The sequence below is a fragment of the Anolis carolinensis genome, unplaced genomic scaffold (genome assembly GCF_035594765.1).
Source record: "Anolis carolinensis isolate JA03-04 unplaced genomic scaffold, rAnoCar3.1.pri scaffold_11, whole genome shotgun sequence".
In the NCBI taxonomy this organism is placed as follows: domain Eukaryota; kingdom Metazoa; phylum Chordata; class Lepidosauria; order Squamata; family Dactyloidae; genus Anolis; species Anolis carolinensis.
Window position 1 is genome coordinate 20,024,196 of NW_026943822.1, and position 25,923 is coordinate 20,050,118.

The 25,923-nt window shown below is 41.9% G+C and overlaps 1 protein-coding gene across 2 annotated transcripts; it reads left to right on the plus strand.

Moving 5' to 3' along the window:
• Nucleotides 1-1,367: 1,367 nt before the first annotated feature.
• On the plus strand, nucleotides 1,368-25,703 carry cd276 (CD276 molecule). 2 transcript variants are annotated; one of them, XM_062963504.1, is made up of 8 exons: nucleotides 1,368-1,583; nucleotides 12,698-12,829; nucleotides 15,741-16,091; nucleotides 16,800-17,096; nucleotides 19,823-19,963; nucleotides 20,211-20,249; nucleotides 21,788-21,823; nucleotides 22,032-25,703. In XM_062963504.1, the coding sequence occupies exons 2-8, from the start codon at nucleotides 12,781-12,783 to the stop codon at nucleotides 22,052-22,054; spliced, it is 936 nt and encodes a 311-aa protein (XP_062819574.1). In that variant the 5' UTR covers nucleotides 1,368-1,583; nucleotides 12,698-12,780; the 3' UTR covers nucleotides 22,055-25,703. The 2 variants fall into 2 exon arrangements, with proteins under 2 accessions (XP_062819574.1, XP_008119225.2); XM_008121018.3 differs by having other exon boundaries at nucleotides 1,369-1,583; nucleotides 12,656-12,829.
• Nucleotides 25,704-25,923: the final 220 nt, after the last annotated feature.

Sequence of the window (25,923 nt, forward strand, 5' to 3'; positions counted from 1 at the left end):
ATGGCCATCCAGCCTCTGCTTAACAGCCTCCAAAGAAGGAGCCTCCACCACAGTCCAGGGCAGAGAGTTCCACTGCTGAACAGCCCTCACAGTGAGGAAGTTCTTCCTGATGTTCAGGTGGAATCTCCTTTCCTATAGTTTGAAGCCATTGTTCCGCGTCCTAGTCTTCAGGGCAGCAGAAAACAGGCTTGCTCCCTCCTCCCTATGACTTCCATTCACGTATTTGTACATGGCTATCATGTCTCCTCTCAGCCTTTTCTTCTGCAGGCTAAACATGCCCAGCTCTTTAAGCCGCTCCTCATAGGGCTTGTTCTCCAGACCTTTGATCATTTTAGTTGCCCTCTGATGGATCTGGACCAAACTTGGTATGCATACCTGATATGTCCATATTTGAATACTGGTTGTGTTTGGGGGGAATTGACCTTGACATTTGTAGGTGCTGGAATTTATAGTTCACCTGCAATCAAAGAGCACCTTGAACCCCACCAATGATGGACCTGGACCTGGACCTAACTTGGCACACAGAACCTCCATGACAAAGCTAGTATAAAATAAACAACAGCAAAGTTCAGATGCACGCATTGAATATAATGGAAGCTTTTCATGGTATGGAAATGCAGCTAAAGTTTGCCCTTGGCTGCTGTAGAATTTATTTATTTATTTACAGTATTTATATTCCGCCCTTCTTTCTCACCCCGAAGGGGACTCAGGGCGGATTACAATAAACACATATATGGCAAACATTCAATGCCAACAGACAAACAACATACATTAGACAGACTCAGAGGCATTTTTAACATTTTTCCACCTTCACGATTCCGGCCACAGGGGGAGCTGTTGCTTCACCGTCCAGTAGTGGCTGTACTTCCGCATTCCTTTCCTCGTATTTTGCTGGCAGTTTTATGGTGTTGTAAATTAGCCTCCCGCATAAAGCGTCCCTAAATTTCCCTAATTGACAGGTGCAACTGTCTTTCGGGGCTGCATAGGTCAATAGCAAGCTGGGGCTATTAATGGTCGGAGGCTTAACCCGACCCGGGCTTCAAACTCATGACCTCTCGGTCAGTAGTGATTTATAGCAGCTGGTTACTAGCCAGCTACGCCACAGCCCGGCCCTGTAATGCCCTGTAAATGCCATGTGGAATCCTGGGATCTATAGTTTGGTGAAACTACAACTCCTCTGATTCCATAGCCTTGAGCCATGGCAGTTCAAGGGGGTGTCACACTGCATTTATTCTCTAGTGTAGAAGCACCCTTTCCATGCTTTCTCCTGGTGCCTCATGCAAAGCAGCCACGTTGCTTTTTCGCCCTCCTGGGCTAGAGAAAAGAGAGAGAAAGGCAAGGGATCCTCCCATTCGCCCAGGCCACCTCCCCATCCGGAAACTGGAAAGACTGGGACTTTCCTCCCCTCCAAAAGAAAACTACTTCTGTTCACTTCTGCCTCCCCCTTGGCTTGGCAAAGGCCTGGAAGACCCGCCCTGGGCAGCAGCTGGAGGAGGAGGAGGCAGGAAGAAAGGAAGGAAGGAAGAAAGAGAGAAAGAAACAAAGAAACCCAGCAAAGAAGGGAGGAAAACCTCCTGGACAGAGTAAGCTACTCCTTAGACTTGGGTCTAAACTGGGGGGCGAAAGGAAGGGGTGAAAAAGAAGGGAAATCTTGATCCAGATCCTTGTTTGGCTTTAAGCAGTGAACTCTTGAGCTCTGCATTGGGTAACGTTGCTGCTGTAGTTGTTATGATTTGATTTCATTGTGTTGCTCTCATTACTATATATTAATTTTGTTACTACATTGTTGTTGTTATTTAATATCCAAGCTTCTAGAACCCCTTTGGATACATTTTAATACTTTTTAAAGACATCATTTGCACCCTTTTTGCTTTTTTTACCCGCTCCCTTCCATTCCCTTTCCCAAACTGATTCAACTGAACAACAACATCTCTTGTTTATTGAAAATCTTATTTGATTACTAAATAGTGTCTCCATTTTATTGAGTCTGTTATTCTTCCTCTTTTAAGAAAGTTACATTTTAATATATGATTGCAAATGTGTTTAGTAAAGCCACTCAGTTACTTCCTAAACCGTGTAAACAACATCAGATTGGCTAAGCCTCCTTCTACACAGCTGTATAAAATCCAGATTATCTGCTTTAAACTGGATTATTTGACAGTGTAGGCGCAGATAATCCAGTTCAAAGCAGATTCTGGTTTATATGGCAGTATAGAAGGGTCCTAAATGTTTTCCATAAGAAATGTTATTATTGTTGTTGTTATTTGATACACAGCAAGGTTAGTAGATAGGAGATAGGGCGGTATATAAATAAAGTTTTGTTGTTGTTTGTTGTAGTACACAGCAAACAAGATCACTCCTGGCTGTTGTATTGGATCACACCTCAGACACTTCCCAAATGTCTAGAATTGTGTGATGTATCGGCAAATAATGCATGCAGATCCGAATAGGGTGGCCTTTTGCAGCTGACAGATGGTCAGCTTAAGCAGCTGGGGGGGGGGGGGGGGAGGAAAGGGCCTGAGGCCAGGAATTGTGGGAGTTGAAGTCCAAAACACCCAGACAGCCGAAGTTTGCCCATGCCTGATGTAGATAGACTTAGTCATCCACCCAAAACAATGGTGTAAACACTTTGGTTCCTTTTCCTGGGAACCCAATAGAACTTGGCAGTAGCCCCACAAACACAAATGACGGCTCTTTTAAAGCTCAAAGAACCACAGAAAAATCCCCCAAATGAGATGCCACTGACCGTCTTAGAGCAACTTAACCAAAACCAGAAACCAACAAAAGGAATAAGTAAATTCCAAATTTGCTTGGGCAAGCAATGCTGGATGAGTACATAAATGTTTCCTGTCTAAAGAGCATCTGGATTTACGTCGCCGCCCAGTTGTGTTGCTATTAGTTCTGCAAAGTGGATGGGATAGCATACAGATCTAGCACATGGCTGGCAAAGTTGGGAAAATATCGGTATTGGATAAGTAGGTGGAAAACCTGACTTTAGAAAAAAATCAATTAATTCATCATCACTTTGCATTTGTTGTGGAATCAATGGAGAGAGCAGCCCCCAGTGGCACAACGGGTTAAACTGCTGAGGTGCTAAACTTATGGACCGAAAGATTGCAGTTTGAATCCAGGAACCGGAGTGAGCACCTACTGTTAGCCCAGCTTCTGCCAACCTAGCAGTTCGAAAACATGCAAATGTAAGTAGATTAATAGTTGCTGCTCTGGCAAAAAGGTAACAGCGCTCTATGCAGTTATGCCGGCCACATGACCTAGGAGGCGTCTACGGACAACGCCGGCTCTTTGGCTTTGAGATGCCAATTCCCAGAGTCGAACATGACTGGACTTAACATCAGGAGAAACCTTTACATTTACCTTTACAGTGGAGAGAGACCTTTGTGCTATCTTTTGTTGTAACTTGGAGCACATCCACACTGGAAAGTTAATGCAGTTTGATGCCACTTATCATGGATCAATCCCATGGAATCGTGGTATTTGTCATTTTGCAAGCCTTCTCTACCAATGAATGCTGGTACCTCACAAAACCACTACAATAATAACAACAACAACAACAACAACACGTTATTTATATTCCACCCTATCTCCCCAAGGGGACTCAGGGTGGATCATAGTACACATACATGGCAAACATTCAATGCTGTTTGGACAGACAGACAGACAGAGAGGAGGTATGTTGTGTCGAGGTCCAAGCTTCGGTGCCTTAGAAGTTGTGCTTGGATTCAGCCACGGGGGGTGCTGTTGCTCCATTCTCTATGACAAAGAGCCTGTCACACCTCAGGTTAGCTTCACCTTGTTAAATACACCAGGCTGAGCATGAGTTAAAGTCTTTTGTAGTTTATTAGAAGATAGGAAATAAGTAGCTCTTAAAAGCAAAAGTAAAGTTCCAAAAGATTGTTTCAAAATCAAAGCTATAGAGAATACTCCAAGAAAACATTAGGCATAAAACAAGGTTACATGAATGCATAACAAGGTCCCATGAACTTGGATACATAAAACTGCAAGGAAATCCAGGAAAGCCAGAGATTGCTTCTTTACTCCAAACGAGACATTGCTTTTGACAAAGGTTTGTCTCTCAGCACACCCTTTAGTATTCCCTGCCTAGCATGAATGCATTTCTTTGGCCTCTGACCTCTCTCTTGTTTGCTCTTCTGGCACTCCTGCAAACTCGGAATTCCAAAAGGCCAGCTCGGTCCAGAGATGCTGTTTGGTCAAGGCCAGACAGCTTGTTAGCATCAGCCTCTGCCTGCCTGCTATCTAGCTAGGAGCTGTCCTCCCTTTGCACCTGGTTAGCTTCAGTATCATCTCCACCATTCCCTGCCATGGGAATGCCTCCCTGCTCCTCATCTCTCACAACAGGGACACTCTGAACCTGAATCCCATAATTCCCATCACAGTCATCTTGAACCTGAATCCTATCATCTTGAACATCTGGAACCTGAATCCCACAATCCCCATCAGAATCACTCTGAGACTCCAGCTGAGTCACAACAGAGCCATCAGGACTTCCTCCTTCCTTTTGGTCACCAACATTTCTGGTCTTTTTCTTTTTATGGCGTCGTAAAAAACTTTCCCCACTTAATTAGCGACACTTAATTTCTCTACTTACAGCTCTAAGCTGTTTTTGAACTGCTTAGGTAAACAGTGAGCTGGGCTTGACCGTCGGGTGCTCACCCTGACTAGGCTTCGAACTGGCCATCTTTCGGTTGGTAGATCTTATTACTGCTAGTGATAATGCTCGGCCCCAATTCACATGATTCCATAGCAATGAACCATGGCAGTTCAAATGTTGTAAACTGCATTAATTCTACACTGTGCATGCACCCTGGTTACGGTAATGTTTTCCCCTCCTCATCTCAGCAGCCGATAAGAGAAACATTGTGATGCCTTGCTTTGGATGCTCAGGCCTCCAGAGGATGGTGTTTCTGAGAAGACGGAGATGGTTGGGTAATGCTGGGAAATTGATAATTATAGCACTGGGTTTTAAGCTGGAGAAGTGGTATTACCGTTGGCAAAATAGATTGTGGCCATCCTCAAAAATGACTTCTAGCTCCCTGGTCTGGTTTCATGAGAACAGGGGAAACTATCCTATTTGAATGGGAAAGAAAGCATCTATAATCCATAACTACTCTCTAGTTCAGGGGTCCCCAAACTAAGGCCCGGGGGCCGGATGCGTCCCTCCAAGGTAATTTACCTGGCCCTCGCCCTCATTTATAGTATAATATTTTTATATCCGTTTTAATAATATAATATATTGTATATACATATAATATTGATAATAATATCATTTTATACAATACAGTACTAACAATAATATCATATAATAATATTAATTATTAAACCTGCCCGATCTCTGCGATCGTCAGGGGAGGCCCTCCTGTCGCCACTGCCTTTATCCCAGACCCGCCTTGTAGGAACTAGGGAGAGGGCCTTTTCTGCTGTGGCCCCCCCGTTTATGGAACTCATTGCCCATTGAAATCAGGCAAGCCCCCACTCTTTCAGACTTTAGGAAAGATCTAAAAACATGGCTCTTCCGATGTGCTTTCGGAGAGTAACTGTTACATGCTTTTGATACGCCCCCATTATTTATCCTCTAGACTGTCTGCTATCTTTTCCTAGTTCCCTGTGGTTTTATTCTTATCCTTTTTCTTATCCTTTTCTCACCCCGAGTTTTAACTGAGTGTCAGTGCGGCCTGCCCTGTTATACTGCTCTTTGGATTTTGTGTTGTACTGTATATGATTCTTTATTGTATTGTTGTAATTGTATTATGATATGTTGTTTTTATATTGTGTTATATTGTATTTTTCCCGGGCATGGCCCCATGTAAGCCGCCCCGAGTCCCCATTGGGGAGATGGTGGCGGGGTATAAATAAAGTTTTATTATTATTATTATTATTATTATTATTATTAATTATATGTTATATATTACATATAATATTACAGTATAGTGGTATAGTTCAATATAGTATAATGCTAATATTGTGCTATGGTAATAATATAATATATTGTATGTACATACAGCTGCTCTGAGTTCCCTTCGGGGTGAGAAGGGTGGGATATAAATGTAGTAAATGAATAAATAAATAATTTTGGACTTAGGCTCGCCCAAAGTCTGAAATGACTTGAAGACACACAACAACAACAACAATCCTAATTAACCTGACCATCTCATTGGCCAGAAGCAGGCCCACACTTCCTATTGAAATCCTGATAGGTTTATGTTGGTTAAAATTATTTTCATTTTTAAATATTGTATTGTTCTTTCATTGTTATTGTTGTTGTTTTGCACTACAAATAAGACATGTGCAGTGTGCATAGGAATTTGTTCGTTTTTTTCTCTCCCAAATGATAATTTGGCCCCTCAACAGTCTGAAGGATTGTGGACCGGCCCTCTGCTTTAAAAGTTTGAGGACCCCTGATCTAGTTCTTTATCCATAATGTATACTCATGTAAGAGACACTTAAATTAAGTTAAACGTGGGACAAGCTGAGTTTCGCATCTGTAGACCTTGGCCCTCTCCTCACATCCTCAAGGCGAAATCTATAGTCAGGTTATTGACTCAATAAATCACGTCCCCATTGATTTCCCTGGAGGATTTAAAGCTGCACAGGAAAAATCAATCTCTTTCTCGGGGCTTTGGTTTGAAGCATCCAGTTAGATCCAGACGCCTTCCCATTTGCCCGTTCTTGGCGGGTCCCAGACCCCGAGGCCTCATTGCTTGGATAAGCGAATATCTTGGATAATAAGGAGGGATTAAGAAAAGCCTATTAAACATCAAATTAGGTTATGATTTTACAAATTAAGCACCAAAACATGTTATACAACAAATTTGACAGAAAAAGTAGTTAAATACGCAGTAATGTTACGTTGTAATTACTGTATTTACAAATTTAGCACCAAAATATCATGATGTATTGAAAACATTGACTGCAAAAATGGCTTGGATAATCCAGAAGCTTGTATAAGTGAGACTCTACTGTACTATGGCTCAATGTTATGGAATAATGGAATATGTATTTCTATAAAGACTTTAATTTTCTCTTCCAAAGAAGGCTGGTGCCTCTCCAAACTGCAACTCCCATAGCATTGAACTATGTCAGTTAAAGTGAGGTCAAACTACATTAATTCCACAGTGTAGATGCATTCTGCAACAGTTCCAGCCAGCATGGGAATTGTAGTCCAATAAAGTACCCTCTTATCCCCAAACTCTTGAGATAGCTTCCAAATGCAATGAATATAGCTCTATAGCCCATAGAGATTTGAGATCTTCCCGTTTGCTTTCCTTTTTGGGGCTGAAATTTGGAAAGCAATGACGTTGTGGCACATTCCAATATAATATGATCCCCAAACTAGTAGTCATAGTTTCACCTACCAAAGCATATCCTTTCTAAGGATCATTTGGCTTCTCCAGCAAGACTTCATAATACCTTCTGGCAAAAGTATATACTCGAATATAAGCCGACTCGAATATAAGCCGAGGCATCTAATTTTACCACAAAAAACCTGGGAAATCATTGACTCAAGTATAAGCCGAGGGTGGTAAATTTCAGAAAAAAAAAATAGATACCAAAAATTACATTAATCGAGGCATCAGTAGGTTAAATGTTTTTGAATATTTACATCAAGCTCTAATTTAAGATAAGACTGTCCAACTCAAATCATTATTCTCATCTTCTTCAGTGTAAATGTGCTTATGTGTCCTTTTAATAATAATAGAGTAAAATAATACATGTAATAATAATAATAATAAATACAGGAAAATAATACATGTAATAATAATAAGATCAGAGTGAAATAATAAATGTATTAATAATAATAAAAATAGAGTAAAATAAATGTAATAGTAGCAACAATAATAGAGTACAATAATAAATGTAATAATAATAGAGTAAAATAATAAATGTAATAATACCAATAATAATAGAAAAAAATAATAAATGTACCATATATTCTCGAGTATAAGCTGACCCAAATATTGGCCAACCAGGATCCTCACCTGAGTATAAGCCGAGGGGGCTTTTTTAGTCCTAAAAAAGGGTTAGAAAACTAGGCTTATACTCAAGTATATACAGTAATTCATTTCAATAGGGTTCGCTATTACCCACAGTTTTGTGTTTCAATGGTAAGTTTTAGGAATCTGGACACTCTGGTTTGACTATACCATCAGCAGGCAATGCATTACAAGTTGGCATTATGGCGATCTGGAATGAACTCCCAACTAAGTCCTTACAGTGTGTTGGGTGTGTATTTGCTGTCGGTCTTGTGATGCCCGTTGTGCTATCTGTAGGCAATCTTTGAGAGCAGGACATTGAGACAATGTCATCCAATTGGAGCCAGTTATTTTCGACTTGGCAACCATCATAATGCGTTGGTGGTGAAAGGAAAACCGGGAGAGCCCTGGGTGGAGGAGATATCATCACACGGCTAAAGATATAAACACAGACAGGGCTTTATAAATAGATGGTTCTTGGGCATTTAAAAATATAGAGATATACCACAGTGGGAAAGATAATTACAATGCCGGGAATAGGCAGGCAGAAGAGTGGAAAGAATTAAGTTAGTATTAACAACATGGATCTTACTGGGCTCTGTGGGATTGGAAATGGGATTTCAAATGCTTAGATTCCCCAGAATCCCTGATTGTGGGAAAAAGCAAAACAGAGAGAAGTAGAGAATTAGATAAATCTGCCTCTCAAGCTTAAACCCGAGATGCATTTTGGAGGAAGCTTTCAACTGGTTTGTAAAAGCCCCTACAATCCCTAGATGCATTTTGGAGGAAGTTTTCAACTAGTTTGTAGAAGCCCCTATTTTGTTAAAAAAAACTCTGGTTGTTTTACATGTACATATAGTGGACTCTCAGTTAACCAGAACTCAAGCAACTGGGACTCTCAAGCAATCATGTCTGTTTTTAATAGAATTGTTTTGGTTCTGTCTTATGATGTTGTTTATTATATTTACTATGTTTAACTTTGTTGTATGGTATTTTTTGATAATTTAATGTTTTTTATGTTCATGTTGGAAACTGCCCTGAGTCCTCTCGAGGAGATGGAGCGGAATAATAATAATAATAATAATAATAATAATAATAATAACAACTTTATTTTTATACCCTGCCCCATCTCCCCAATGGGGACTCGGAGCGGCTTACATGGGGACCAAGCCTGAAACATACAACAATAAAATGATAAAACAATTATTCCAACAGTAAAACATCAATATCAATAAAACCATCATAGTAATCAACATATAGCATAAAATATTAAAAGCAGGAGAGTAAAACAAGGATCTGGGCCAAAGTGCAAAATATGTATGTAAATAAAGTTGTTATTATTATTATTATTATTATTATTATTATTATTATTATTATTGTTATTTAATCAGCAAAAAATCAAAGAAATAATAAATACTGTGTCCACAAGGCTGTTTTTATGTGGGTTGGTAGATGCTGGATAAACGTAGTTTCTGGTTGTTTGAGAGTTACTATTAAATATAGGTATAATACTGTACCCCATATTTCTCCATCAGTTATGGATGTTAACTTTGAATTTTTTAATGCCATTGATATTTAATTCTGTTTTAATGTTTGTAGTTTTTAAATCGTATTGAAATGCTTTTAAAGTAAGCCACTTTGATCCTCCTTTGTGGAGAGAAAAAGTGGGGTATACATAAACATAATAATAATGCCATAAATTCTGCATCAGCTTGATATTACTATTTATTTATTTATTTATTTATTTACAGCATTTATATTCCGCCCTTCATACCCCGAAGGGGACTCAGGGCAGATCACATTACACATATAGGCAAACATTCCATGCCTTTTAACATAGAACAAAGACAAACAAACATAGGCTCCGAGCGGGCCTTGAACTCATGACCTCCTGGTCAGCGTGATTCATTGCAGTTAATTGCACTGGCTTGCTCTCCCACCTGCGCCACAGCCCGGGCCCATTGTATTTCATGTTTGTATTGTCTGTGCTTGATAAGGCCAACTGGCTAATCAATAAATTGTTGTTGTACTATTGAAAAACAATAATTAAAAATAAATAAAGATTAACTAAACTGCATTGTAAAAACAACTTTTTAATTTAAATTATTATCTATTTGATTTTTTTGCCAGTTGCTTGAGTTCTGGTTAACTGAGAGTCTACTGTATTTCATTAACGGAGGTTTACCTGTAGAGAATGCCAGTAATTGAAGCTCCCTTCCAAAAGGAACAAGGGCAGACTACCAGAGACAATTAATCTGTAATAATATCATTCCCCTGAAGAGGGAGCCATTGCGTTAAAAGTAACAATAAGGAGGAAGCTTTTAATTAATGGTGCAGGAGACCCTGGCTGAACTAAACCTGTTTATGAGTTGCTTTGAGTCTTCAGGGCTGTATGACCATGTTCAAGAAGCATTATCTTCCGGAAGACTCATAGCAACCCAGTGATTTCGGCCATTAAAGCCTTGTTTATGAGTCAACATTACATTAAGAACTTGACCCTGGGGAAAAGGATTGTCAGATACAATATTACTAATACTGAGTTTCATATCAAGCCACCATTTCAATTCCATTTCCAGGTCACTAAGGAAAAACAATGCCTTAGGGTGTGCGAAAGGTCCATACAAATAAAAGCAAGCCAGTCATATCCTTTGCGCTCCACTGAACTTAATACTCTCTCTACCATTCTTAAGGGAAATACCAGAAAATACATTCTACTTTAAGACTATACTTTGTATGTATGTTCAGAAGACAAAGTCCTGGTATTGCTGATGTTTGTGGCCTTCTGCTGATCCACATTAGCAAGGAAATGGACTGTGTTCCCCCCGCCCTTAATTGTAATGGCGATAGGCGTATTAGAGAGACACAAACTCCTCGAGCATGACATAAATTTAATGAAAGCCATGCCCTTGGATTTGTCATCTGGTTCAGCCCTGAGGTTATGCCTGGGATTTTCTGTAGTGGAAATTATGTAATTCTTTTTATTGTTTGAAGGTTTCTGGCACTGTGCATATCTTGTTTCCAATTTCTCGCCTGGGGCTAAAGCGTGTAAATTAAACCAAATGGCTCTATTTGGATTTGCTGCATTTCTCCTGAAGCTCTCTTATGACACCCGGCGGACTTTTTGTGGTCTCTGGGGCACACACTTAAGATTGTGTTTTCACATAGTTTGAATATTTGACCATTGGGTTGCTATGAGTTTTCCAGGCCGTATGACTGTGTTCTAGAAGTATTCTCTCCTGGCGTTTCACCTGCATCTGTGGCAGGCATCCTCAGAGGTTGTGAGGTCTGTTGGAAACTAGGCAAGTGGGGTTTACATGTCTGTGGAATGATGTCCAGAGTGAGTGAAAAAAATCTTCTCTGTTTGAGGCAATTGGCTAGTATGATTAGCATTGAATAGCCTTGCAGCTTCAAAACCTGGCTGCTTCCTGCCTGGAGGAATCCTTTGTTGGGAAGTGTTAACTGGAAACAATGAAAATGAACAAAATCTGGCTACTAGTATTTTTAAAAACTCTACAATCAGGACAGTAAATAAAGAACAACACTCAGAAGACAGGGGAATTCCAGACAGGAAACAATCAGGGCCAGCTAACACCTCCTAACAAAGGATTCCCTCAGGCAGGAAGCATCCAGGCTTTGAAGCTGTAAGGCTATACAGTGCTATTCAAGGGAGCCAATTGCAACATTCAGGATGGAATAGTTCCTTCTCCCATCCTGTTGGAAACTAAACCCCACTTGCCTAGTTTCCAACAGACCTCACAACCCCTGAGGATGGCTGCCATAGATGTGGGCGAAACATCAGGAGAGAATGCTGCTGGAACATGACTATACAGCCCGGAAAACTCACAGTGACCCAGTGATTCCGGCCACGAAAGCCCATGACAATATATTTGACCATTGTTGGGCAGTGTTCTGATGGTCCAATGGAGATGGACATGTTTTTCATGTTTTTATCCAACCCATATTTTATTGGTCTGTTTTATTGATCTGTTTTATTTATTTGTGTTTTTACAATGTCTGTTATTATTTGGGCTTGGCCCAATGTAAGCTGCCCTGAGTCCCTTTGGCGAGATGGAGGTGGGGTATTAAAATAAAGTTATTGTTATTATTATTTTATTATTTGAGCAGCTGCAGTCATTTCTGTGTTGGAGACAGAAAAGGATCAGAAGGGAATCCTGGCTCAGGAAGGCACAACATCTGGGACGCTCTTCCTCCTATTTGCTGCAGTTCTTCCTTGGGAAGGAAGCGGATAATATTGTGGTTTGGGAGATATCAAGGGGATTCTTTGTTTTGCAATACTTCAACACCAGGATTCTGCCTGCTCTAGACCTTGGTTCATTCTCCCAGCTGGAAATAGTTTTATCTTTTCTCCCAAAGGAAGTCCTTCCTCTCCAGCTTGGAGAGCCCCAAGTATAGAGGCAAGAATAGAGCTGTCAGGTGTACACTGAATATTATTTTTGGGGAGAAAAGTCCTTCTTAGGTTGATGGCAGTTAAAGTGGGGTCACACTGCTCACTGCAGATGCATTGTTGCCCGTCTTGAGTCATCTCGTTGCTGCCAAAGGGAAAGTTTTTGGATGGAAATAAACTGTGTAACCAGAATTATGCACCCACATGTCTCTGATCGGGTTCTCTCTCTGCTCTGTACTTTCAGGAATTTATATTCATGTCCTTACCTGCTTGATCTTCCTGCCAGGAAAAGTAAAGATCGCAGCCTCCGATTCTGCCTTCACGCCTCTGCTGAAGTAGGCTCTCCAAGGCCTTTTCCTCCTACAGAAAATGTACTTTCAGCAGCTGATCTTGAGTCTGGCATTATCAGCTCTGGGTGGTAAGTAGTAGCCGCACGTATCTCTGAGTAGATTCTGATTGATCCAGGATGTTTTATAGTCTAAGACCTTATTTTAAATTCACACACACACATATATATATACACACACACATATATGAGAGACTTTTCATAGAATAATAAAAGTCTAGAGTTGGAAGAGACCACAAGGACCATCCAATCCAGCCCTAAGACACAATCAAAGCACTCCTGACGGATGGCCATCTATCCTCTATTTAAATGGCCCTAAGGAGTTCTGCTTGGTGCAGCAGGTTAAACCGCTGAGCTTCTGAACTTGCTGACCGAAAGGTCACTAGTTTGAATCCGGGGAGCGGGGTGAGCTCCCGCTGTTAGCCCCAGCTTCTGCCAGCCTAGCGGTTCAAAAACTCGCAAATGTGAGTAGATCAATAGGTACCGCTCCAATGGGAAGGTAATAGCGCTCCATGCAGTCATGGCAGCCACATGACCTCGGAGGCCATGTTCCAGAAGCATTCTCTCCTGACATTTCGCCCACATCCATGGCAGGCATCCTCAGAGGTTGTGAGGTCTGTTGGGAACTAGGCAAGTGGGGCAAAACGTCAGGAGAGAATGCTTCTGGAACATGGCCATGCAGCCTGGAAAACTTATAGCAACCCAGTGATTCCAGCCATGAAAGCCTTCGGCAACACAATTCCCAGAATTCCTGAAGTCAGCAATAACATGCTGATGGAAATGATCATGGCATAATAATAATAATAATAATAATAATAATAATAATAATAATAATAATAATAATAATAATAATACACTTGGGAAGTGTTCGACTTGAGATATTTTGATACGAAATCCAGCATATCTATCTTGTTTGCTGTGTCATAATAAAATAATAATAATAATAATAATAATAATAATAATAATAATAATAATATAAAATGATAATTGTAACAAGAAGACTAAGTTATTTATGAATATTTTAAACTACCTGCAGGATAATTTTTATAGGACTATCTCCAGTATGGCAAAGATCTGGCTAAGGCTGACATCTAGTGTCTGAATCGGAGAACCTCGAGTATTTTCTACATTCCATGAAGTCAATGCAGCTGCAATGCAAGAGCTGAGTTGCTTGATTTATCTCAATCCCTCTCTCAATATGTAACAGCAGTTTCTTGCTCTCTATAAAGCCGGCTTCCATAACAGTGACCAGAATTATGATTTAAAAGACCTGCAATCTCCGTTGGTGGGGGTGGGGACTTCCCATCAAGATATCACAAATTTCCTGGGTAATGTATTAGCCTCACATAATTGTGTTTCATTCTCACCTTCCAAACCAGTTAGGAATTCCAAGAAGAGGATGTAATTGCACCTGGTGGGCAGAAGGGGGCAGCAGTACCCTACCATGTTGTGTTGTCTTCAAGTTGCTTGTTGACTTGTGATGGTTCCATGATTTTCGTAGTGTTTTCCTTGTCAAGAAATCCTCAGAGTTGTTTTTTCCAGCTCCTGTCTCTGAAATATGACCCATAAGTACCAACAAGGACTCACCTTGCTTAGCATCCAAGATCAGATGAAGCCTGGTCCCATTAGTGGATTTAGACCAGCTGCTTACTTGCTGTTCTTCAAAACTTTGGCATCATTCTCTTCATCAGAAATGGTAGCCATGAGGCTTTGATGGGAGTCGGTGGTAAGGGACATTTACAGTTCTTACCCAACGATAAACCCCAGATTTTATGAATTATAGTTAAGGCGGGTTCATCATGCTATAAAGGATCCCAGATGTTGATGAAGAGCATCTCCCACACTTCTTCACTATTGGGTCTGTTGAGTAGAGTTGTTGAGAATCCAGCCCATTATTGGAGAGTTGAGTCACTCCAAGCCGGGGATAAAGAGAGATATTTTGTCACATAATAGCTATGGAATACATCTAGAGACCCTTAGAAGTGTGGTCCATCTGAATCAACCATCTGATGACCATCTTTATGGATATGGGACCCATCAAAGTTTAAGCTTTGAGATCACAGATCTAAATTATTTCATCCTTGGGAAAGAGAGGGAGGTATTTCCCCCATGGATAGCTATGGGATACAGCTAAGGACCCTTAGAAGTGTGATCCATCTGAATCAACCATCTGATGACCATCTTTATGGATATGGGACCCATCAAAGTTTAAGCTTTGAGATCACAGGTCTAAATTATTTCATCCTTGGGAAATAGATAGCTATGGGATACATCTAAGGACCCTTAGAAGTGTGATCCATCTGAATCAACCATTTGATGACCATCTTTATGGATATGGGACCCATCAAAGTTTAAGCTTTGAGATCACAAATCTCAATTATTTCATCCTTGGGAAAGGGAGAGGTATTTCCCCCCATAGATAGCTATGGGATACATCTAAGGACCCTTAGAAGTGTGATCCATCTGAATCAACCATCTGATGACGATCTTTATGGATATGGGACCCATTAAAGTTTAAGCCCATCAAAGTTTATCCCAAGCCTGGGATAAAGAGAGATATTTCTTCCCATAGACAGCTATGGGATACATCTAAGGCCCCTTAGAAGTGTGTTCCATCTGAATCAACCATCTGATGACCATCTTTATGGATATGGGACCCATCAAAGTTTAAGCTTTGAGATCACAAATCTCAATTATTTCATCCTTGGGAAATAGAGAGAGGTATTTCCCCCCATAGAGAGCTATGGGATCCATCTAAGGAGCCTTAGCGTGATGATCCATCATAAACAGTCATCTGATCTGAAGCTAACCTGTTGATTGTAGCAACAACCCCAGGTTAGCTTTGTAGGTCCATGTCTGTGGAATGTCCGAAATATGCACAGCAACCCAAACCTTAGGTTATCCTTGGTGGGTCCCAGATTGTTGACATCTCATGAAGGTCATGAGATGTCTCCACCTTCATCTCCACACTCTTTCTCACCAGGTTGCCTAGAAATCAAGGTTCCCAATGACCCCGCGGTGGCCCTTGTTGGCCAGGATGCCACCCTTCGCTGCTCCTTCTCCCCGGATGCCAATTTCAGCCTGGATGACCTCAGTCTTATCTGGCAGTTGACCGATACCAAGCGGTTGATACACAGTTTTTCCGAGGGCCAGGACCAGCTGGCCAACCAAGAAAGCAGCTACGCCAACCGGACGTCCCTCTTCTATGACCAACTGCCTCAGGGAAATGTCTCCCTGCTCCTCCGGCGAATCCAGATTTCCGACGAAGGGAGCTTCACTTGTTTTGTCAGGGTCCGGGACTATAGTAGCGCTGCTGTGGCACTGCAAGTTGCAGGTGAGCTAGGAGCAAAGTGGATGATGGGAGTGATGATAATGATAATGGAGATGGACTCTGCATTCATTCTACAGTGTACACCAGGCATGGGCAAGCTAGACCCTCCAGGTGTTTTGGACTTCAACTCCCACAATTCCTAACAGCCGGTAGGCTGTTAGGAATTGTGGGAGTTGAAGTCCAAAACACCTGGAGGGTCCAAGCTTGCCCATGCGTGGTATAGATGCACTCTTTGATTTATGTGTATTCCCATGCAGAAATTCACTTTTGAAGGACATCTACAAGATGTTCAACCAACCTCTCTTTAAAGACCACAACTCTCCAAGAAAGTCCACTCCACCATCCAACACCTATTTTATTAAAATGCTACTCTTAATGTTTAGGTGGGACATCGTTCCTAAAATAATTTGAATCTATACCTTCTAAGGTCTGGACAAAACCAGTTTGCTCCACCATCTATCCTAGATGATTCCAGTTCATGAAGATCAGTCCACTCTACCATCCAACAGCTATTTTATTAAAATGCTATTCTTAATATTTAGGTGGGATATCGTTCCTAAAATAATTTGAATCTAGGGTCTGGACAAAACTAGTTTGCTCCACCATCTATCCTAGATGATTCCAGTTCATGAAAGCCAATGAAGATCTCTAAGTTCAGGCTTGAGTTTTCACAGATCTGTTAACCATTTCTTTCTTCTTCTTCTTCTTCAGCTTTCTATTCCAAGCCCAATTTGAACCTGGAACCCAACAAGAACCTGAAGCCAGGAGACCTGGTTACGGTGACATGCCACACTTTCTCTGGTTACCCTGAGGCCATGGTCCTCTGGCACGATGGCCAAGGGAACAACATCACGGAGAACATCACTACGTCGCAAGTGGCCAACGAGGAAGGCCTTTTTGACGTGAGGAGCATCTTGCGTGTGGTACTTGAACCAAACAGCACATACAGTTGCTTGGTGAAGAACCCCTTGCTTCAGCAGGAGACACATGCTTCAGTCACCATCACAGGTATATTGAAGGAGATACAAGCAGACTTGTTATCCTTTGATATCTGTCTTGTCTTCCTCCCAAAACTCAAGTCTGAAGGCATCTCACAACAACAACAACAAGCTTAAATGTCCTAAAGCAGGGGTCCTCAAACTTTTTAAGTGGAGGGCCGATTCACAGTCCCTCAGACTGTTGGGGGGCTGGACTATGATGAAATAGTAAAAAATTAGGATTGTTGTTGTTGTGTGCCTACAAGTCATTTCAGACTTAGGTCAACCCTAAGTCTAAAGTTTAGGACACAGGCCAGGTCAATGATCTTGGAGGGCCTTAGTTTGGGGACCCCTGATCTAGACGATCTCATAAGACCATAGGTAAGCAAAAAGACCTCCAAAGACCATCTAGATGGACTCATAAGACCATAGGTAAGGAAAGGGGGCCCCAAAGGCCATCTAGATGACCTCATAAGGCCATCAGAAGACCATAGGTAAGGAAAGGGACCCTCAAAGACCATCTAGATGGTTTCAGAAGACCATAGGTAAGGAAAGGAGCCCCCAAAGGCCATCTAGACAATCTCATAAAACCATAGGTAAGGAAAGGGACCCTTTCTAGATGGTCTCATAGAACCATATGTAAGGAAAGTGACCTCCAAAAGCCATCTAGATGGTCTCATAAGTCTGTAGCTAAGCAAAGAGACCTTCAAAGACCATCTAGATGATCTAATAAGGCCATAGGTAAGCAAAGAGACCTCCAAAGACCAGGTTGTCTTAGGTCAAGCCTAAGTCTAAAGTTTAGGACAGGGCCAGATAAATGACCTTGGAGGGCCACATCTGGCCCACGGGCCTTAGTTTGGGGACCTCTGTCCTAAAGGCACCAGTTCCCATCTGATTAATATTTGGATAGAGACCATCAACAAATACCAGTTGCCATAGGCTATAGGTCAGAGTGAAGGAATGGACAAAACCACTTCTGAGTACCATACGATCCCTATATCTGAGAGATATGTAGTTTTGTAAGGTCTTTTAGCCTTCTTTGCCAAAGAGTGCTGGCGTCACACCAAATGCCGCTCCCAGGACTTCATAGCACTGAGTCATGGCAGTTAAAGTGATGTCAAACCGCTTCAAATTCTACAGTGTTCCCATTTGGGTAACTTGTCTTGGTTCTTCCGAGTGGCTTCCAGTTGTCTTCACGCCATCTCAACTTTTATAGACACCCTCGAGCTCTGTGTAACCTTGTTCACTTGCAGGTAACATTAATTAGTGTTTAATTATCCTTGGCTCGGCAACTGCTAGCTTGTGAAAGAGGGTCTCTTAAGGAGCATAAACCTGTTGGCTGACGGCGTGCCACCGCTTGAATGGTGACGGAGTAGGACAGGCACCTATAACGCCTGTTGTGACGTCCTTTCTTTGGTGTAGCCACAAATCAAGTGGAGTCTCTGAACTATTGTTGATCTGCTGACTTAATGGGAACTTGCTGAGTTGCTGAGTCAATGTTGATGTCCTATGTTGAGTTATTTGGGAATTATTGACAGCTGAGATGAGTTTGCAGTCTTCCTCTCCTCCCTCCACAAAAAAGAATAGCTCTCTCTCCATAGGAAATCCGTCGTTTTTTCAAGCTCGGTCCCTTTCACACTTCCTCCAAGTGAAGTGTGACGGATCAGCTCCTATTTGAATTTATTAGCATAATTATTCAAAGGTTAATGGAGTGTTTTATAGGGCAATTCAACCTGCTGTTTGCCTGTCTTCTCAGAACCCGTGAAAAGACCGCGTTTGAAGCATCCGCCGACGTGGTAGACCTCCGTTTTGGAAGGGTCTGAGCGAACTATTGGACTCTTGTCAGTTCTAATGAGGATGACATTCATTTAGTCCTCTGCAGTGAAAATATAGAGATGGAAAACGTTTTCCAGCAACAGTCTTGACACTTGAAACTTCAATAGTACCAAAGCTTATATTTTGGGGCCATGGTTCAAGTTAACCATTAAATTTAATTTGTCAACCATGACCCAAAAACATAGTTTTCGGTACAGAGGGATGCAATCCTGTGGCTAAGGGAGCTTTTAGGTAAGATTATCTGCTTTGAACTGGATTATATGGCAGTGTAAAAAGGTAAAGGTTTTCCCTGATATTATGTCTAGTTGTGTCCGACTGGGAGTTGGTGCTCATCTCCATTTCTAAGCCGAAGAGCCTGTGTTGTCAATAATAATAATAATAATAATAATAATTTTATTCTTATACCCCGCCCCATCTCCCCGAAGGGACTCGGGGCGGCTTACATGGGGCCATGCCCGGACATAACAATATAAGAGCAAACAATGCAATAAAACACATCAATCAACAATAAAAACAACAATATTGATAAAAACAGTCATAAAAAGTCAGCATACAAAATAGGTATTAAAAAACATGAGTTGCAGTCATGTGGCCGGCATGACTGCAGAGAGTGCCATTACCTTCCCGCTGGAGCGGTACCTATTGATCTACTCACATTTGCTAGGTTGTCAGAAGCTGGGGCTAACAGCAAGAGCTCACCCCGCTCCACGGATTCGAACCACCAACCTTTCAGTCAGCAAGTTCAGCAGCTCAGCAGTTTAACTCACTGCACCACCGGGGGCTCCTTACTGTATTTTTAATCCAAAGCTTCTTAGGATCTCAAGAAGGTTGTAACTATCATCCTGGAATTGTTTTTGCAAGTCCTGTCTTTTTCTTCAACGCTGTTGAGTGACCGTCTCTCTTCTTTTCTCTCTTTTTTAGGCCAGCACCTTCTCTTTCCAGCTGTGGCCCTCTGGGTCACTGTTGGTTTGACCATCTGTCTTGTCGTCCTCTTGATCGCCTTGGCTTATGTGTGCCAGAAGAAAATCCGCCAGAGCTGCAAAGAAGAGAAAGAGAAAGCCGGTAATGTGAATTGTGCATCGTTTTTTGTTCGCGGTCCACCCGTAGATCATGTCCTCCACTCCCAACATGTTCTTTTCTATGTTCACAGGGCTTCTGTGCCCTTAACCTTCATAAACAAGAGGGTCTACTTTTCTCTGTTCTGACACATAAGTGGGAACGACACACCAGCAAAGGAAGTCCTTGAGTTGTCGGTTTGTCTAATTTATTCTCATCCTTTGTCTTTGTCTTTCCCAACACATGCTTCCAGGGATAGAGGAACAAGACGAAGGAGAAGGATCCAAGACAGGTTTGTGTGATTTGAGATCAGAATTGTTTACTATTTACACCAGTAAATAGTGTTTTATACTGTGTTATTTTATGTGCTGTCTATTTTGTTTATTATGATGTTGTTCTTCTGAATCCTACGCTATATTTTAACTCTGCTGATTGGGCTTGTCCCATATGAGCTGGCCCGAGTCCTTCGGGGAGATGGAGGTGGGTTAAAAAGAAAGTTGTTGTTGTTGTTATTATTATTTTATTATGATACAGCAAACAAGATAGACATGCTGGATTTCGTATCACAAAATCATAAGTTCAACACTTCCCAAGTGTCTAGGACTGTGTGATGTATTTTCGGATGATGCGTGCAGATCCCAGCAGGGTGGCCTTTTGCAGTTGGCAGATCGTGATTTTGTCAATGTCTATTGTTTCCAAATGCTGGCTGAGATCTTTTGGCACGGCACCCAATGTGCCGATCACCACCGGGACCACCTGCACTGGTTTCTGCCAGAGTCTTTGAAGTTCAATCTTGAGGTCCTGATAGTGGCTGAGTTTTTCCTGTTGTTTTTCATCAATGCAACTGTCACCTGGGATGGCAACATCAATGATCCAAACCTTTTTCTTTTCCACAACTGTGATGTCTGGTGTGTTGTGTTCCAGAACTTTGTCAGTCTGGATTCGGAAGTCCCATAGTATCTTTGCAAGTTCATTTTCCATTATCTTTGCTGGTTTGTGATCCCACCAGTTCTTTACTGCTGGGAGGTGGTACTTGAGGCATAAGTTCCAATGAATGATCCAAACCTTTTTCTTTTCCACAACTGTGATGTCTGGTGTGTTGTGTTCCAGAACTTTGTCAGTCTGGATATGGATTATTATTATTATTATTATTATTATTATTATTATTAGCCCTCAGTGGCGCAGTGTGTTAAAATGCTAAGCTGCTGAACTTGCGGACCAAAAAGTTGCAGGTTCAAATCCAGGGAGCGGAGTGAGCTCCCGCTGTTAGCCCCAGCTTCTGCCAACCTAGCTGCTCGAAAACATGCAAATGTGAGTAGATCAATAGGTACCGCTCCATGCAGTCTTGCCAATGGCCACATGACCTTGGAGGTGTCTACAGACAACGCCGGCTCTTCGGCTTAGACATGGAGATGAGCAACAACCCACAGAGTCAGACACGACTAGACTTAATGTCAAGAGAAAACCTTTACCGTTACCTTTAGGTCATATCAAAACCTGCATAGCAGAGGATTGGACAGGATGTCTCTTGTGATCTCTTCCAAATTTATAACTCTATAATTCTAAGTCCTCTCAGAAAGCCTTGTAGAAGAAATTATACTCCAAGTTGATGTTCTCTTGACTTGCTATAGTTCAGAGACAAAGTTGAAAATGTCCAGCAGAGGACAGTGCTGTGCTGACTGAAAGAGACATTTTTTTTACTATGATAGTAAACCTTACTGTTAGTGGCTCAACCCTTGTGTCTTGAAGTTCAGATCCTCCAAGATTTCATGTTGCTCTCTTCATTCCATTTGCTTGACATCATGACTTCCCTTTTTTCCCCTCTGACAGCTTTGCAGCCTCTGAAGAGTGTGGATATCAAAGAAGGTGAGAAGCAAGAGTGGTTCCTTGCATGCTGAGCCTTCTGCATTGCAGCAGATGCATGGATGGTTGCATCTACAGGTCTTGATGGGTGTCCATGGGCAAATTTGGGCCTTCCAAGTGTTTTGGACTCCAACTCTAAAACACTTGGAGTGTTGGTGTGTTGTCTTGTTCTTTGTGTGGTTTCCATTGTTCTTTCTCTTTCTCTTTCCAGACATGGGAGAGGAAATAGACTGACAGGAACCAGGAGGGAATGCCGTGATAACCCCAGATAGGTCCTACTCTGTGGGCTCTTCTTTCAGAAGTGGACTGTAGAAAACACGGGAGAGCCTCGTGGAGACATCTCAACTTCTGTTTACTGGTTTCAGTCACCCGTTTTCCCCTTATTCATACTCCTAAGTGTTAACTCTGGATAGGCTTGGTTTCATTGTCTGGTGGTTCCCATCAGATGTCTCGAATTGGGAAGAAAGACTACAGCATTCGCCTTAACCTCCTTCCATCTTCCTCATTTGGACTTGGGACACCCAAATTTTGGACATAGATTCAAAGGAGAAAAGGGAGACTGGGCAAACCTGATGTTCTGCATAATTGTTACGCCAAGGAGAAGACTTTGGTTGGATTGGTGTGTAGATGTTTCTACCTCTTCGGTTGATTTTTTTTCCCCAAAAGGCTACTTTAAAAAAACTAACATAGCTACAAGGGTTTCCATAAAACACCAAAACATTTCATATCCTGAGGCTGAAAGGAAGCTACAGAGTTCCTTCTGCAAAAGATGTCAACGCTGGAGATGATGGGACAACATCATCCACAGCATCTGAAAGCAGCAGGATGGCTTTTCTTCTAGGCCTTGAAGCTTTGTCTTCAAGCAGTTTGTTACCACCGCTAGGCATGTCCGATCGATGAAAAAAATGTTTCAATTCTCGTTTCTAAAGTAGGGGGCGCTGGCGCTTTAATATAGAAAGTATTTCCGATTTTTTTACCCAAAAATTTCGGATATTTCCGAAAATTCGTAATGATTCTAAATGTTTCTAAAATGGCGGACGCGCATGCGCAATCGCCCAAAAAGAAAGGGGGGGGGACTTTACAGGGCTCTCCCGCTCTCATTTCTTGAGCTATCCTCATCAACCCTAGCCCCCACCTTTGCGTCCATCGTGGAAGCTTCTGATTGGCTGGGGAGCGGCAGCCATGTCAGGCTGCGCTAAGCTCCCATTCTAGGTAGGTTGCAGAAACAAAAAAAAATTTAAAAAATATTTTAAAAAATATATTTAAAAAAATTTGGGGGGAAAAAAAATTAACGAAACATTAAGAGACAATTAGAGAATGGGCCAACAATGGTTCGAATTACATTGCTGGTTGCGCTGTGAGACAATGTCTTGGAATGCGTATCAAAAAGCGAGAACAATCCGAAATAATTCCGATATACGATTCAAAACGATTTTTTGGACATGTCTAACCACCGCTGATGTTTTGCCACCCAAAGCAACTGCTTTTCATCTGTTTCATGGTAGGCAGGCGCTGGATCCATAAGTTTTGCATGCCGAGGCTCTTAAATTCATTTTGCAATGTCTTGCGTGTGCCTTTATGTCACCTCTTGACGTGTGGCGACTCCATGAATTTCGAGTTTTCTTCGGCAAGGAATACTCAAGAGGTGGCTTTGCCTATTTCTTTTTCTGAAATATAGCCTGTGCATATATTTCCCTGTGAAAAAAGGTTGGACATTTTTGTCTAATGTGGAATTTCTGCATTCAGTTTGAGATTGAGGCCAATTTGAGGCCAATTTTGTCCTGTTGCACAAATGATTGTGCATTTGAGGTTTTTTTTTCTCCTTTCCTTGCCTAGTTTATCCATACCTCACAACCTCTGAGGATGCCTGCCATAGATGTGGGTGAAACGTCAGGAGAGAATACTTCTGGAACATGGCCACACAGCCCGAAAGACATACAACAACCCTGTGATCCCGGCCATGAAAGCCTTCGACAACACATTTGAGGTTACATAAATTGCTCATTCACGTGGGCATTTGGGGCACCTCTAATTGTTATTATTATTTTTATTGTATCAGAAGTGGCTTGAGAACATACTGCAAGTTGCTTCTGGTGTGAGAGAATTGGCCGTCTACATGGACATTGCCCAGGGGATGCCTGGATGTGTTACCATCCTGCCGGGAGGCTTCTCTCATGTCCCTGCAAGCTAGAGCTGACAGACGGGAGCTCACCCCATGTCATGGATTCCAACTGGCGGCCTTCAGGTCAGCAACCCAACTTTCAGGTCATCAGTCCAGCTGGCATGAGGGTTTAACCCATTGCGCCACTGTGGGTCTTAGACCTCTAATAATGTCAGTGGTTCTCAACCTTTTGGCCTTCAACTCCCAGAAATCCTAACAGCTGGTAAACTGGCTGGGATTTCTGGGAGTTGTAGGCCAAACAAAATACCTGGGGACCCACAAGTTGAGAACCATTGAATTATGTGATCTTGCCATTCAGCACATGACTGCATAGCACAATTGTGTGACTCCACGGGTGGAGTCTCAGTTGATGTTTCCAAGCTATTCTCATCACTGGGTAGCAACAAATGAGAGAGTTTCTATCCGAGAATCAAACAATTGCAAGAGTTGTAAGGAGGCACGTGGACCATCCTGTCCACCTCCTTCATAATGCAGAGATACAATTCCTCAACTCCCAATGAATTCCCACTCAACCAGACCACAGAAATGGAAAAGCATAGTTCTGATTGGGTTTGGCTGTTGACTTTTAGAAGCAGAGGTGAAAAATGTCAAGATCAGTGCCAGGGGTCAGGGTGCGTGATGGGTGGGTTTCCTCAAACACCATCAATCAATCATGCTCCGGACCAGCACCCTGATGAATTGGTGAATTTCTGCCCTCACCAATTCCTCCAAAATCAGACTCAAAGACATCTGCAGTCTGAGGTTCAAACATCTATTTAATATTTACAGAGATATTTACAATTGCAGCAAAGTCCATCGCTCGAAGCTGGCATTCTTCGGCTCGGCTCATCTCTCGCACAGTTCAACAGAGAGATAAGAAGGCACATTCCTTAGTCCGAAGGAAGTTCTGACCTCCAAGGCCGGAAATCATGTCTCATAGGTCACAGCAGGCTGTCAGTCAAACTGGCCTGCTGTTAACTGTTTCAAAACGGTTGCAAAACAGCTGAAACACTTGATTTACATTTCATATACACACAACCAAAAATCCAACAAAAATTCTTTGGCCATACCTCTTGTATTTTTTTTTATTAAAAATATCAGACTGAATAGGTGCTAGCTGGGAGAAATCTGCTGGTCAGATGGTCCCACCCTTTCCTATAACTTACACGATGCTCTAAGGTACATCTCAATAGCTTGACCCAAAGAGTAGATGTCATTTCTTGAATCTCCATATGCAGTCAAAAAATAATCAACAGGTATAGAATTTAGTGCTGGGAAAATGTACATTTGCAGAGTTTGAGGTGAGTAGTTACATTTCCCTTCTAATGCCTACCACTTAAGGTGGTTTATTCCATTTGCTAGCCTTCTGATGTGTTGGACTACATCTCCCACCATACTTTCTCATTGGAGGACATTGCTGGGGATGATGAGAGTTGGAAGTCCAGAGGGTGCCAGATGGGGTTGGGAAATGGGAAATGAGAGCTACCATTTGAAAGACTAATGTTTGATTTAGCGTGAAAGACAACCGGCATGTAAAGAAGTTGAGATGAGGTTCAAGGTCAATAGGAATGTATTGAATTGTGGATTGTCGGGTGCGTCAGCCAGGTATTTCAAGGGAGCTGGAAACTTTAAAATCAGAGCTTTTTATATGAGTTAGCTATTTATGTGTTAGAGTCCTTGGTGCCTTTGGAGAACTAATAAACGTTTGGTTCTTATGGAAAATGTGTCCTTGGTTCCTCATTGTTGTGTTGCTCTTCACCTTCGATTTAACTCTGATGGGTTGGGACCAAACCAACCCATCCCCAGAAGCACAGTGTATGGTCCTTTGAGTTGGTTACTCCGAGGTAATGGGATCAGATTAAGCTCCCGACCATTCATAGCCTATCTTGCTGTTGACCTAAGCAGCTCAAAAGACAGTTGCATCTGTCGAGTAGAAAATTTA

Excerpts from the sequence above, each read along its gene's own strand:
- cd276 (XM_062963504.1), top strand. The coding sequence starts at position 12,781 with ATGTACTTTCAGCAGCTGATCTTGAGTCTGGCATTATCAGCTCTGGGT. Across the intron at positions 16,092-16,799 it reads TGTGGCACTGCAAGTTGCAG|CTTTCTATTCCAAGCCCAAT; the intron begins GTGAGCTAGGAG and ends CTTCTTCTTCAG. Across the intron at positions 20,250-21,787 it reads AGGAGAAGGATCCAAGACAG|CTTTGCAGCCTCTGAAGAGT; the intron begins GTTTGTGTGATT and ends CCCCTCTGACAG.